This window comes from Trichoderma evansii, assembly GCF_050947405.1.
Source record: "Trichoderma evansii strain SZMC 28006 chromosome Unknown GGI43scaffold_18, whole genome shotgun sequence".
Taxonomy (NCBI): domain Eukaryota; kingdom Fungi; phylum Ascomycota; class Sordariomycetes; order Hypocreales; family Hypocreaceae; genus Trichoderma; species Trichoderma evansii.
Window position 1 is genome coordinate 432,502 of NW_028145188.1, and position 13,692 is coordinate 446,193.

A 13,692-nucleotide genomic window follows, 5' to 3' on the forward strand; every position below is an offset into this window, starting at 1 on the left:
TTCTATTTTGGAAGATCCACTGTGGCTTTTCTTTTCCCTTTGCCGTGAGCAAACAGAGCCAACACGCGGCCGTTTGTTCTCCTGCTTCGTATCACCGGGGGAAATGAGAGAAAATGGTGGATATGCCCTATGGATCTTTGACGCAGGTCAGAAACTCTGAGCCAGTAGTATCACCTCACTACCGTTCCCTGCGCTTGCTGCTCGTGTTCACTGCCAGGTCCCGCCAGTTCCATGATGCAGCCATTGTTTATTTCTCTCTCCTTCACTGTTACTGGCATCAAGATGTCATCTCAAGCACCCTTCAGCTGCAATCTTCCTTCATGCTAGATCCTCTGTAGTGCAGTTAGACATGTAGTTGGCGTTATCAACACGTGACTTTTACGTCAACCCAGTATCAACCCTAGTCCACTGGGCTCCTAGTTCCGATAAGTACATGTACCTACTACTAGGTAGGTGCCTTGACAAGCATCAAGCATCAAGCGTCAAAGCATCAAAGGCATGGAAACTATATCAAAAAGAGATTTCAAGCTTTGAACAATTCATGACGATGTAGGACAGAACTATCTTTGTTTCTCACGTCACAACACAAATTGTTCGTTTCTTTGCGTGGCGTTGATGGCCCACAGAAGACCACGCCGCCACAAGGCACAAACAAAGCTTAGCATGTGATACTCTCCAAAGCATCAAAAACACCTTGTTGGGAGTCATAGCAACTATGAGTCAAGTCGGGGTTGAATTTGCTCTGGTTTTATGCCATTACTCCATACTTAGAAAGTCCTAGGATGCTGCCATATAGAGTTCCTGCAGCGGCGGCGAATTTTTACTTCCTATCTCCATATATGCCACTCTCGGTCTTGATGAGTAGACATCTAAACTCCGAACTAGCTGAGCCACATGAACCGGACCACTGAGCAACCTCATAGACAAGAGAGAAGCACGGATGAATAATCATGCAATAGCTCACAATGCATGACCGCTTTACAACGAGAAATCCTGGGGTGCCCCATAATGGCGGCTTTTGCAATGCTGCCTGATACCCTCGCTACGCAGAAGCATGCTAACCACATTCTCATCCTGTGCCAGCGCCACTGGAAGCAGATGGTTTAAAAGAGGGGTAAATATTTTTGAAATACTAATAGGTAAGAGAAAGAAAAGAAAAGAAGAGTAAAAATTACAGCATCAATACCGAGTTTACTCCTACCGGCGGGCATACCGACGGGCACCGCTCAAAGCAAAATCAAAGCTGGCGTTGCACGTAGTTGTGGCTGAAAGAGAGGTTATTAGTACCTGGTACCTGGAAAGCTCTGATGAACCCCCGCCATCAGCCACAGTAGCTGTGCCGTATGCTTTTTTGTTTTGATGAGGCGATTTCATTGTTGAGAAGAAAGCAGAGGAGAAAGAAGAGAATAGCCGATTGTTGTTCTTTGGCCAGATTACAATCAGATACTTTGCAAACAAGATGGCTTGTCCCGTCTCTAATAGGTACCTTACAGAGATACCACCTGGCAATGGGCATAATCTTCACACACAATTGCCTTATCAACTACCAGTAAAGTCGAATAATAGGTACTCAAGAGCTTCAAACGCAGCTTCTGAAATCCCTTGGATGAGCCAACCATCATCAACTGAATTGTCTATTCGATATCGATATCTAGATTATGGAGTACACAATACTAAAAAGAAATTGCAAGGGCCCGCATACGGTAGAGTGACCTCGTTAGCCGGCTATCGTTCTATGTAGTCGCCCGCTAAAAAAAAAAAAATAGCCACCTTCATTTCACCACATGCGAGGGAGCAAACAGAAAAAAAAAAGTTGCTTAAATTACACCCCGGGCGTGACTATATCAGCTAAAAAAAAAAATTAGAGAGAGACGATTGTTTCCCCAAACCCGGGCTAGGAGTTTTTAGCGGCCTTTTCTTCCCTACCAAATCGGCCCTGTGCGAAAACTCCCAGCCTGCGGCACTGTCTTGCAATGTATATTGTTTCCAGCTTCTTTATCCAGCATCCCATCCCTAGCAAAAGTCGCGAATTTACAGGCACATTGATGTGTTTGTATCTTTCTACTGCCTCTACTGTCTCTACTGCTTCAACTATTTAACAGCAATCCACTATATTCTTGATATTCCGAGAAGCCTCTTGTTATAGACGCCAAAGTTAGAATCAGTTGGGACAATAGCCCTGGACTGAAGCCGCTTATGCTGTGAAATCCAAGTACGAAGTACTATGATTCCAAGGGTTTGATACAGTTTGTAGCTGAGAACTACTACCTAAAGACATACCCGTGGAATAGTATCACCTAAACTCAGCATCACAAAGCCATCTGCGCCATGTATCACTTAAAAAAACTACGAGAGGCAGCCATTCATCATCACCTGATTTCAATCCGAGAAACCCTGGATTACTTTCCGTCAAGATATCCGTTGCTCCAAAAGTCAAGCCGGCAAGCGCCGCTGCTGATGACGATGCGAGGCGATGCGGCACTGTGGCCGACGTTCCGGTATGAAGGAATGTACCGTATTGATTGATACAAACCGCAAAGATGTTCCTTTTCATATTTGCACATGATCCTTGACAGTTTATTGTGTAAGATTAACCCGGTAAACAGTACATTGATGAACACATAAAGCCCGAGTGGCTGGGGGGAAAAAAGATCCATCCTATCATCAATTGCGCTTCTCACTCGTACTCGGAGAACAGCACTATTCATCCTCCAATCTTTCTTCTCCTCCATTTTTTTTTTCATGCGGAACAAGCTGAACCTCTGAGTCATATGAAACAGTCAAATACTCTCCATACAAGCCCAAAAGAGAGAGAGAGAGAGAGAAGGTTTGCTACGTACCATACACAATCTGCAAGTCGCAGATCACCCGCCTCCAATGACGCACCTTTGTCTCGCCCCCCATGTAATCACATGTGCATGAATCTCCAACAACCCAAAAGTTCAGACACGCTCGTTTCGGCTTACCATTGTCTAAAAGTATATTTGATATATGAAAAATGGTAAAAGCTCCTTTCAGCCAAAAATAAAATAAAATAACAAAATACAATATCATGGCTCATTTCTTTGTTACATCCTTTAACGTCACTAAATGTCCCTTTTCCCTTTATTACTTCTTCCCTCTTCCATTCAAGTTGGTGTGATTCCACGTCCCTGAAAACTGCAATCTCTAATTCGCCTCTCCTTCTCGGACTTCGAGAATGTCTGGTTCTAAAGCCCTGTCTTCTTCCTCATCGTAATATCCTCCCTGTCCCTCTTCGCCCGCCTCGTCAGTTGTATCCATCAGCAGGCCTTGTTCTGCCTGTAGCTGGTTTATTTTGGTTTGCGTCATCTCAAACACATACTGTCCGATGTGCTCAACACCCTCCATAGCGACTTCACCCTCCACTGGGCCGTCTTCTTCTATGTTTTGCCGTTCAGCTCCGTATAGCTCTCCTGTCACTAGCATCAATTTATCCGGACGCTGCAAAAGCACGTCAAAAGCTGGCCGGAGCTCAGGGCAGGCTTCAAACACTTCTCGGCGTCCAAGAACGTAAAGTCCAAGTCTGGCGCGAGAAAAGGCCACAGTCATACGACGGACGTCACGAAGATAGCCCACTCGTGATGTGCGAGTCAGAGAAAGAATGATATCTAGAAACTCTATTAGCTTTTGATTATCCCTAATACCATAGCGGCACAAGACGAAAGAAAGAAGGTAAAAACTCACAATCATTTTGTTCTCCCTGGTATTTGTCGACTGTAGCAACGGCCTTGGGCAGACCAAAAATGGGGCTCGAAGCACATCGGTGGTTGAGCACATCTCTCACCAGAGCCTTTTGACCAGCATATGTCGTGAGTATGCTAATCTTCTCAGCTGGGTATCCAAGGAGCCGCATGTACTGGTAAATGGCCACTGCATATTCAGCTTCACCAAGATTCTGAATAAAGTGCGGCGTCGGTTCCGCTTCACCCCTGCCCTTGTAGTCAGGGACGTTGATGAACTGGAAGTCGTATTTGAAGCCAGCATTCGCCCGCAAGAACTCTGGGTTGGTCTGTACATCGGGAAGACTGTCGAGCTTGGGGTATCGCCACTCGTACAGCTTGGCGATGGATGGTCGAGCACGACCTTGTTGATCCAAAGTCACCGTGGGCACGCCCAGCCGGACTAGTCGTGAGAATAGCGACTGCTCCAGGTTGGCATAGTGTCGGAACGCCAAGCTCTGGATGACCGGTGAGTTTTGGAAATGGTCCCCGCACAGTACGACTCGTTGCAGCGGTAACTGCCCATCGACAGGTTTTTGCATTGCAAGGGGAATAAACGTTTCTATCTCAGTGATTTGCGCCGCTTCCTCCATGACGATGTTGTCATAGTGAAAGCCAAGTGCTGCAATCTCACCTCTCCTGATTGCCGCATGGGTAGTCGTCATTGCAACAATGCGAGCCTCATTAGTGAGGAGATAGTTAGCCTTGTCCTTCTCACGTCTCAGAATCTCAAAGGGCCGGATGTCTGCCAGCTCAGAAAATATTTTCGAGATGTGACGGTAACAGCCCTGAGCAATGTCCAAGACTTGAGCTCGGTCTGCTTCTTGCGGGAATAGGGGCTGAGGAGCATCAGCAAAATAAGAGTGAAAGGGGAAATGCTGCACAATGTCAGATGCGCTAGAGGCGTCCGACTCTGCTGCCAGAAGAAACTTGGCCCAAGCCGGCTCTACATAAGCAACGTTGAAATACCCTGCAGTTTCAGCCGAGTTTTCGTGCGCTCCTGGGGCCCCCAAGCTTTCTGCCAGCTTCTTAACTTCAAACAGAAATCTGTCTCGGTTGTCCAAAAAGGACTCGACGCGGCCGTACTTGCTGAAGCTGCCTTCAGTGTCCAAATCTTCCTCGCCATGACCGAGACGTAACAGGTGTCTCTCATCGATATCTAGGGCAATGATTTTAGAAAAGAGTTGGTTGAGAGCCTGGTTGCTGTGTGCGATAAGTAGTGTCTTTTGGTTCGGAAAGTTGTGATAGATGTTGTTGATGATTTGTGTAGCAACGTCTGTCTTGCCTGTACCAGGGGGTCCGACGACGACGGTCAGCCCAGGTTGAGATCCAGACATGATGGCCTCGATTTGAGCCGGAGTAAACCTCACAGCATTTTGCTTCGGCGCATCGAAGGGATAAGGACCATTGTTGGGAGGCTTGTAGGTGGAAACCTTGAGAGTTTCTACCTCTGATAGCAGTGTCGGTTCCAAGTCGCGCCGTCGCTTCTTGGATGGCTTGCCGCCCTGAGGCTCTTCTACTTTATCGACAGCTTCAAGGACATATGGCGGCCCAAAACTGCCGGAAACATCATAACCCGGCTCAACTGTCTTTCCAGGTAAGCTTTCAACTAGATGCTGCCAGCCCAAAAATGTGTCTCTGTAGTCGATCGTCTTGAGCCTATTGGGCAGGTTCTTGTAGTGAGCGCCGGCTGGGTCGCCATAGCCCAGAAACACTTCATGAAGCCATGAAGGCAGTGGCATTTCGGATAAGACAAGGGTGCGGATGGCGTCCAAAACAGGCTTGAAATTGTTTTCCCTCTTGTTCCGTCTGAGCAGCAAGTTAATGCCGGCATAGACATCGGGCTTACCCGCCGCAGCTTGCTCAGCATCATGCGCATATGTTGCCGAATCTAGCCTGAGCTGGATACGTCGTTTCGGATCCAGGCGCTCTCCCCGTTCCCTAGTGTGATGGCCTCTGTCGTCCGTGATCTGAACGACTTCGGCAGTTCGTACCGCCAGGACGCCAGCTTTGTCAGCTTCTGATTGGGTTGACCTGCCATTGGCTACTCCTTGGCCAGATGGAGGGGGCTGGACGGCTAGCAAAAAGACGACATCGCCTGGGCGAAGTGTGTCCCACTCTCTACGCACACCATCTCCTAACCGCTTCACTTCAAAGGTTACTTCAGCCCGAATTATAGACGGCTTATCGTCTCCGACAAGAGCAGGGACGACCTCCAGTATTGTCGGCTTGGCAATCGGCATCGCCATTTTTGAGAAACCCGCAAAGTGGGTTTCACCAGGCCGCCTGCTTTCTGGTCGAAGACGACGCAGCGCAGCCTCGATATCCTTGCGAATCCCATAGAAGGACTCGCAGCGGTATAGTATTAGTGCTCTCCAAAGAAAATCGCCTATTGAAAGATATTGGAGATTCAGCTTTGGGAGGGCTAGAGGATGTGAGCCATCGTAGGAATCTGCCCGTTGAAAGCCTTCATCAAACAAAGTGTCTTCGCTTGGGACCAAGCTTATTCTCTGGGCAACCTCTTGGAAGGTCTTCTTCCGCTCAAAGATAGTCAGGAGAAACTCGATGAGAAACTTGCGATCAATGGTCACGTTGAGACTCTCGGGATATGCGGATCTGAGGTCCAAAAGATTCACCAGCTCAAGCAACTCGTCATCGGTAAGAGGCTCAAGATGTGATATCAACTCTTCTCGCTTATCAACTGCGCCGTAATTTGACAGTGCCAGGATAGTAAGCTTATCCTTGAAGTGTTTTAAAGCAATCCGCTGAAGCTTGCCCAGCAATGAGCAGTGTCTGTCAAAGGCCTCTGATCGGCTTAACTGAATGCCAGTCTGGTCATCAATAGCAAAGAATGTATAGTGAGAGAGAAGAGCGTGAAGATCACGCAGCAGAGCGCTGGACACGTCGTTATATAGCGGAGATAGTCTCATCAAAGGAATGAGATGTAAATCTTGGACCAAGGAGTTGACGTATCGCCGAGTGGGAAGTTGGCTCTGCAAATCCGATATAAACTCGGTAAATCGTTCGCAGTAGAGAAGTGTCTGGTCTGACTGGCTATTCTCGTCGTACAGTTGGTTGATAAAATCAAGGATAAGAGTGTACAGCCATGAACGCTCGAACCGTAGCCGCGCCTTGGTAGCCTCATCTGCCGCATCATATCGCTTTTGGGCAGCTCTCCAAGCTTTTCTGAGATGTGGCGAGGAGTCGAGATGGGCCTCTTGGTGCTTCTCGGTGGACAGGTTATGCCAAATGCCAATTGATACCAAAGGAGCACATTCCTTTCTCACAATGGTACAATCGAGGCTCTGGAAGGCATAGATGAGGAAGCAGAGGAGGTGCGTTCGTAAGGTCGTAGACAATGTCCGGTCGAGAGTCATCGATAGGATACGGCGGAATAGGGACGAAAAATCGTCGGGTCTCTCCTCGAAAATTTCTATTATTTCGCTCTCATGTCAGATACAGCTTCAACTTGGTAGACCAATCAAACTTACTCCATGTTTCGAGGTGCTCACGCCTCTTGACGTTGCATATCAAAGCTAAAATGAGGACATGGTGGTTGGACGACTCTTCAGAATATCCAGGCCACAGGTAGCTATTTCAACGCGTTAGAACAGCTCCAAAACAGTTTAATATCACCTAATTTCAAAGGGAGCCATACTTCTCTAGCGTCTGTAAGCTCTCCAACAGCAGCAGCAGCTTATATGAGAAGCCATCCTGCTCTAGAACATCCCAAATGCCCTGCTTGACCACGTCATTCTTGACCTTGACCTTGGCAGTCTTCTTGCCGGGCTTCAGCCAATGCTTCCGTGCAATCTGCACAAACTGGTGCTCCTGCTCCTCCACCTCTGCTGGCGTAGGACGGCCATCCGTGGTGTCCTTTGGCGGCGGACGTGTCGCTGCTGCTCTGCCAGCGCCGGTGCCTTTGGATCGCTTCGCGTTAGGCATTGTGAAGCTGCAGTCGCGTCATGGGCTGCTGTAAATATCCGGCCAGGCGTCCCAAGGGCTGATAAACCGACTGTATGTTGCAGGAGAAGCTCTTTTCCGGGACGAGGTGGGCATTCATGCGCAGCCGAAGTTGCGTCCACGCCTGGCAACGTTCCCTGTGCATAAAATTTCAGCCTTGCGCGAGCTGCAGACCCACTGAGCGGCAGTGGCACGGCGAGCTACATCTTATCAAGTATCTTTGGACAGCTAGTACCGCCTTGTCCATGCAACGCTTGCGGCTGACTCGTGTACCTGCAGCAGCATGGAACCATGCGGGCATCTCTCTCTAGTCTCAGCCTTCTCGCCTCGCCATCAAACAATTCGCGACTCTACAACACCTTCTTTTACAGACGATTATCCGCTGGCAACGCGACCCTCGCAATATCGCCTCTGCCAAATCTATCCACACCCAAATTTACGACCCTTAATCTCGACTAATTTCGGCTTCGCTCCCTTTCAACAGTCACGCTCACACAGTGGCGAACCAGCCATCCGTGTCGGCGACTCGACACGGGTTGACTTGGGCCTCGCTTTGGCGTTTGAAATCTAATTTTCCACCATGCCGGCCCTCGATATCGAGAACCCAGGCGTCTCAGCCGTAAGCGCGTTCGGGGAGCTTCTGAATGAGCTGCTCGACGAAGCCTCTGCAGCGAAAGAGACAACGACAATCGAGCCTGCTCTCTCGAAATCCGACTTTGCCAACATCTTTGACCGAGTTTCCTCTTCGCTTACCCGCTCCAACATCGCGGGCACGGAAAGCAATGCGCCCCAAGATTCGCTCAGATCTCGACAGTTCGCCGTCGTCGAAACCGCGGCTCGCGATTCCTTCAGCAAGCTAATCGTAAGCCGACAAACAACCTCTGTTCGAACCCCTCCAGACACTAATCCATGAAGGCGACAACGTCAATTGATAGCCCCAAATTTGTGCGGATGTGGAATTTGCTGGATATTCTATCGATACTCTCCGATGATGGCCAATGCGACCCTGCTCTTCTGTTTTGGCTCGTAGAGGAGCTTCTCGACAGCCAGACGATTGCGGGATGCCGCATAATATTCGACTTCCTTGAATCAAGACGAGAGCGCATTACTGCTAAGCACTTTAAACAGAAGAATCTTGTTATTCTTCGAAGTTGCAACGAGCTGCTACGAAGACTCTCTCGCGCTGAGGACACGGCATTCTGTGGACGAGTATTCATCTTTATGTTTCAGAGCTTCCCTCTAGGAGACAGGAGCTCCGTCAATCTACGAGGAGAATATCATGTTGAGAACGTGACGTCTTTTGAAACACCAGAAGATGATGACAACAAAATGGAAGTTGATGCTCAAGCCGAAACGCCAAAGGATTCGGGCGCGCCTAAAGCCGGTGCAAAGAACGGAGCTCAGGATTCAAATAAAGCGTTGGATTCTGATACACTCTACCCTCTGTTCTGGTCCTTACAGGAAAGCTTCAGCCAACCCTTGAAGTTGTTTGACGTAACCAATTTTACAAAGTTCAAGAGCAGCCTGGAATCAACAATCAAGGCTTTCCAAGCGATCCATGACGACAGCTTGTATACATCAAAGTCCATGGAGAATCTCAAACGAACTCTCAAGAGAAAGAGGGATGACGATGGAACCGAGACGCTTCCAGAGGCGTTTAATCCTAAGTATCTTACGAGCAAGGACTTGTTCCAGCTTGAGGCACGTATCTCAATAACCACCCTGTATACCCTCAATAGCAAACATCTAACAGTAAAATCCAATACAGATTAGCGATCTCTCTTTCCGGCGACACGTTCTTGTTCAGGCTCTCATCATCACAGACTTTCTCCTGTCACTATCAAAGGAAGAGAGGGAGAAACGAACCAACATCAACGTATCTAACAAATCTGTTATTTATCCTGACCAACTGAATGAAGAAAACGTAAGAGATTTCTACCCTGACGATAGTCGATACTCACATACTTACTTTTCTTCTCTAGACGAAATGGGCTACCGACATAAAAAAGGTGATATCAGACTATCTCAAGCAGGGCGCTGATGGGCCATACTTTTTTCGCATGGTAGAAACAGTGCTAGCTAGGGACAAGAACTGGGTCTTTTGGAAGATGGCCAGTTGCCCGCCCATCCAGCGCGACCCAGTATCAGCCCAAGGCTTCGTCGAGGCAAAGGAAGCCGCCCAGCGCATGGCAACTAGCAAGCGGCTGCGACCAAACCCCCTCAACGCCGTACCTCTCGATTTTCTAGCAAACGAGGACGAGTCCTCGGCTTTGGATAAGCTGAAAGATTCAGAGCGGTACCAGCTGCCCGAGCTAGATGCGTTCAAGACCAAAATCGCAGACGACGACTTTGAGATTGAGATGCCGACCAATAGCGAGTCTAAAGCTGCGGCCGTTGCGGGCAAGGCGAGTAAGAGCTGGCGGGCCTTGAGGATAGCGTCAAGATTCAAGCTAGCGGCCTTTGATAAGCTCGATGACCCGAAGAAGATTAACCTCATCTTTGAGGACGATGTTGAAGGGGATGAAGACGAGGAGGATGCCGAGCCAACCGCAAGCGAGGACGACATGCCCAAAAATCGCGACTCCATCATCTTGTCCGCGTCATCTGGCATCGACATCTCATCGCTAAAGGCCAAACTCATGGATCTGCATAAGGGGGTATTCGCGCCTGTGGTGCGTCATGCTGTGCGCGAGCCTGAGGACGGAGAAGTCAATGGCAAAACCTATCATTTCGTCAAAGCCCAAGAGTTTAATCAGTTGCGAGACGGTGATCGATTGGTCGAGTATACCACTCGTGATGGAGTGGACTACGGCACCAGCAGCAAGGCTGTCGAAGCTGTTGTTGATGTTGGCAAAGTGCCCATCATTGAGCTTGATGTCGAGGTAAGTAAAGAAAAGAAGAGAGAAATTATTTCTCTGCCTTGTCTAATCAGTCACTTACATATATGTTACTAGGCCGCCCAATTCGCCAAGGACATGGACTTTTCAGCCCGCTACATTTTCATTAAATCTTCCTCTGACGAAGACTTTGATGAGTCCAAGACGAATGAGTTATTCGACACCGTGATTGCCGACAACGACAACCTCGAAGAAACAGCCACCAGCGTTGGGGAGTACATCTACGCAGAAAAAGCCGAGGACGAAGATGAAGATGAGGCTGAGACCCCAGCTAACGACGATGCAAATATGGAGGATGCACCGTCCGCAGACGGCGATGAGGATGAGGAGTAAGGCATAAACAGCCGCATACAGACTTTTTTCACTTCTTGATTTATAATGACGGCATGGGCTTCACATGGGATATAAGCTTTGTTTTTTGGTTTTTCAATATGAGTGTATTATTAAACAGTGCTGGGAAGTTGGGTTTGAAGAAATACCCAGGGAGTCAGAAGCAGGATACCAAATTACATTGGTCATATAGCATGTATACAAACAAATAAATCACCGATGGCACATGTAAACACATCACACATCATATGCAGAGAGTAAGAAATGAGTGGACTGTACGATTTCAAAAGAGCAATCTAACTAGCAAGATTGCTAAAGGTCCATTTTTGTCACACAAGCTCAATACATGTATATATGTATATATAAAACAAAAGGAGCTATTTCAAGAACGACCCCTCGACAGCTACCCAGCTATTCTTACCTCCCATACATGAAATTCCAATCTAGCAGATGATGGGAGAAAAATAACATGCTAAAAAGCAACGGGCATGTCGAAAGCGAGTCTTCCAAAAAAGGAGGCAGAGACGATTTTACTCGTCATCTTCGGAGGATTCCTCCTCTTCAGCCTCCTTGAGCCAGTTGATAAAGGGCTCAGCAGCCTTGCGGACCTTGCGAGAAGTAGCAACGTCGATGTACTTCTTGCTAGCCTTGGAGCCCCAGGGAATGAGGACCTCCTCGGAGGCAAGGTCATGCTCATAGTACAGCTGCAGAATCTTGGCGACTTGCTGCAGCATATCAGGGTGCTCCTTGCTGAGGGTGCCGATGAGGCGCTCAGTGCCACCGAGCAGGGCCTTCTCGTGCTTCTCAGATGTAACAAACTATTAAAAAGACGAGTTAGTCAAGGAAAAAAATTGTATGAAAGAGAGTAAATGAGGGCAGAATAGCCTACCTGTTTGAGCATGCTTGCGCGCTTGGGAATCTGAGCAAGAATGTTCTTGTCAAAGACGGTCTGCACCAGAACGAGAACAGATCGGTGCTTGTTCTCGATGCCAAGCTCCTTGGCCTTGACATAGATGTTGATGGAGTCGACCTTGTCAACGCCACCCTTTTCTTCAGCTTCCTGGACAATCCAGTTGCCAAGGTCGTCGTAGACGGTGTTGCCACCACCCTCGCCGTCCTCGTCTTCGTCGTCACCGCCAATGTTGAGCTTCTGCTTGAGCTCGCCGGGCAGCTGTGCTTGGCGGGCCTTGACGGCTTCCGCGCTCATGTCGACAGCCCATTCGTCATCCTTGACCTCGATATCGGCGTTGGCAGCAGTAGTTGCCTCAGCCTGGACCTTTTGGAACTCGTCATCACTGCCGACGTCGGCCTCATTCTCGCCAGTGTCATTGGAGCCGTGCTCGGAGCCATCTTCGCCACTGCCGTGGCCATTCTCTTTGGCGTGGCCGTTTTGCTTAGCCTTTTTGGCAGCTCGGCGCTCAGCCTTGTCCTTCTTGCCCTTTTTGGGCTGATTCTTGAGGATAAATCCACTAAGCTTCAAGCGGAGGTCGACATCAGTGCGTTGACCGCAAGCCTTGCAATCGAGAATGATGTGATCATCTTTGATGATGACATCGGTCTCAGGGTTCTTGCATTTCTTGCAAAGGACAAATTTGTTGATGAAGCCATCGAGATGATCCTGCAGCTTGGCGGCATCGTGGGCGCCGTTGATGATCCAACGGTCGTCCTTGGGGTCAATGTTGGTCTGAGCACCGAGCTCGAAACCAAAGTACTTGATGACATAGGAACCTGGGCGAGCAAGAGACTGGGCGACGCTGGACAAGTTGACGACAACGGTCTTGATACCGTTACCCTTGCCTTCAATCTTGGTCTGGATGCGCTCCATCTTGTAGCGGTAGAAGGCATCGCTGACATCGCGACGAACGTTGACGAGAGCCATGATGACGGTTGTATAAAATGGGTTTTTCGGAGATGATCTCTTGAATTTTGTGTTTTAAAGTGACGACGAGGTCTTGAGGGCTTGTGGGCTAAGAAATTACGGTTGTGACGAAGTATATCGGCATGAAGCGACTCGAGGCGTAGTGAGACGATTTTTTGACGCTGGATATAGCGGGCGAGTCGTGGACGAAGGGAACTGAAGAAGTTCAACAATTATGCGTACTGAACATAGGGAGGACCGGACAGATTCTCGACTGTAGTGGGATAGGCATGAACTCTGGAATCGAGGCTAATATCAACCGTCGGATCTGATATCGGGACTGCTAGGTTTCCGCGGTATGCGAAATAACTGCAGCGTGAAGAAACGTCTGGATACGGTGGCGGAATCGTGCTGATACATAAACAACAAGGTACCGGCAATGGACTGCTAAGTGGGCAGAATGCTGGTAGAAGCAGACAATCTAGAGAGATTGATGAAAAAGCAGAAGAAGGCGTATGATGTAGATCACAGATTCTCTGCGGTTAAGTGCGGTTGATTGATCAGCTTTGAGGCGAATAAAATCGCTATAAAAAAAAAAGTGCGCTGCGACCGACGAGACAGTCAGCAGGCCTAACAGATTACGGTGATCGAGAAGCTCAGAGATTCTGGCAGATGCAGTATCTGACGGAGTCGATACGGAGTAGTCGAGTTGGATGAGGGGAAAAGGAAGAAGAGAAAGAAAGAAGAAGGTGAAAGAATATAAAGAGGCTACTAGGATTTTGAATCAGGCCGAGATGCAGGTGGGGGCAAAGTTGTCAGCAAGCGCGGATTTTTTTTTTGCTTTTCATAAAATTTCTTTTTTTCTATTTTACACTTTAGTGCATCGCGGCAACAAGATGCGCTA

The 13,692-nt window shown here is 48.5% G+C and overlaps 3 protein-coding genes across 3 annotated transcripts; 1 reads left to right on the top strand and 2 right to left on the bottom strand.

The window, feature by feature from the left end:
• Positions 1 to 2,902: 2,902 nt before the first annotated feature.
• Positions 2,903 to 7,860, bottom strand: GGI43DRAFT_127219 (RNA helicase aquarius). Its single transcript, XM_083199119.1, has 4 exons — positions 7,399 to 7,860; positions 7,232 to 7,332; positions 3,706 to 7,173; positions 2,903 to 3,629 (listed from the first exon to the last, which is right to left on the bottom strand). Exons 1-4 carry the CDS (start codon positions 7,683 to 7,685, stop codon positions 3,169 to 3,171), a joined length of 4,317 nt encoding a protein of 1,438 aa, XP_083058112.1. The 5' UTR covers positions 7,686 to 7,860; the 3' UTR covers positions 2,903 to 3,168.
• A 289-nt stretch (positions 7,861 to 8,149) lies between these two features.
• GGI43DRAFT_127258 (THO complex subunit 1 transcription elongation factor-domain-containing protein) lies at positions 8,150 to 11,056 on the top strand. Its single transcript, XM_083199121.1, has 5 exons — positions 8,150 to 8,565; positions 8,619 to 9,404; positions 9,472 to 9,627; positions 9,686 to 10,585; positions 10,658 to 11,056. Exons 1-5 carry the CDS (start codon positions 8,284 to 8,286, stop codon positions 10,931 to 10,933), a joined length of 2,400 nt encoding a protein of 799 aa, XP_083058113.1. The 5' UTR covers positions 8,150 to 8,283; the 3' UTR covers positions 10,934 to 11,056.
• A 119-nt stretch (positions 11,057 to 11,175) lies between these two features.
• GGI43DRAFT_127246 (translation initiation factor eIF5) lies at positions 11,176 to 13,318 on the bottom strand. Its single transcript, XM_083199120.1, has 2 exons — positions 11,820 to 13,318; positions 11,176 to 11,748 (listed from the first exon to the last, which is right to left on the bottom strand). Exons 1-2 carry the CDS (start codon positions 12,807 to 12,809, stop codon positions 11,461 to 11,463), a joined length of 1,278 nt encoding a protein of 425 aa, XP_083058114.1. The 5' UTR covers positions 12,810 to 13,318; the 3' UTR covers positions 11,176 to 11,460.
• Positions 13,319 to 13,692: the final 374 nt, after the last annotated feature.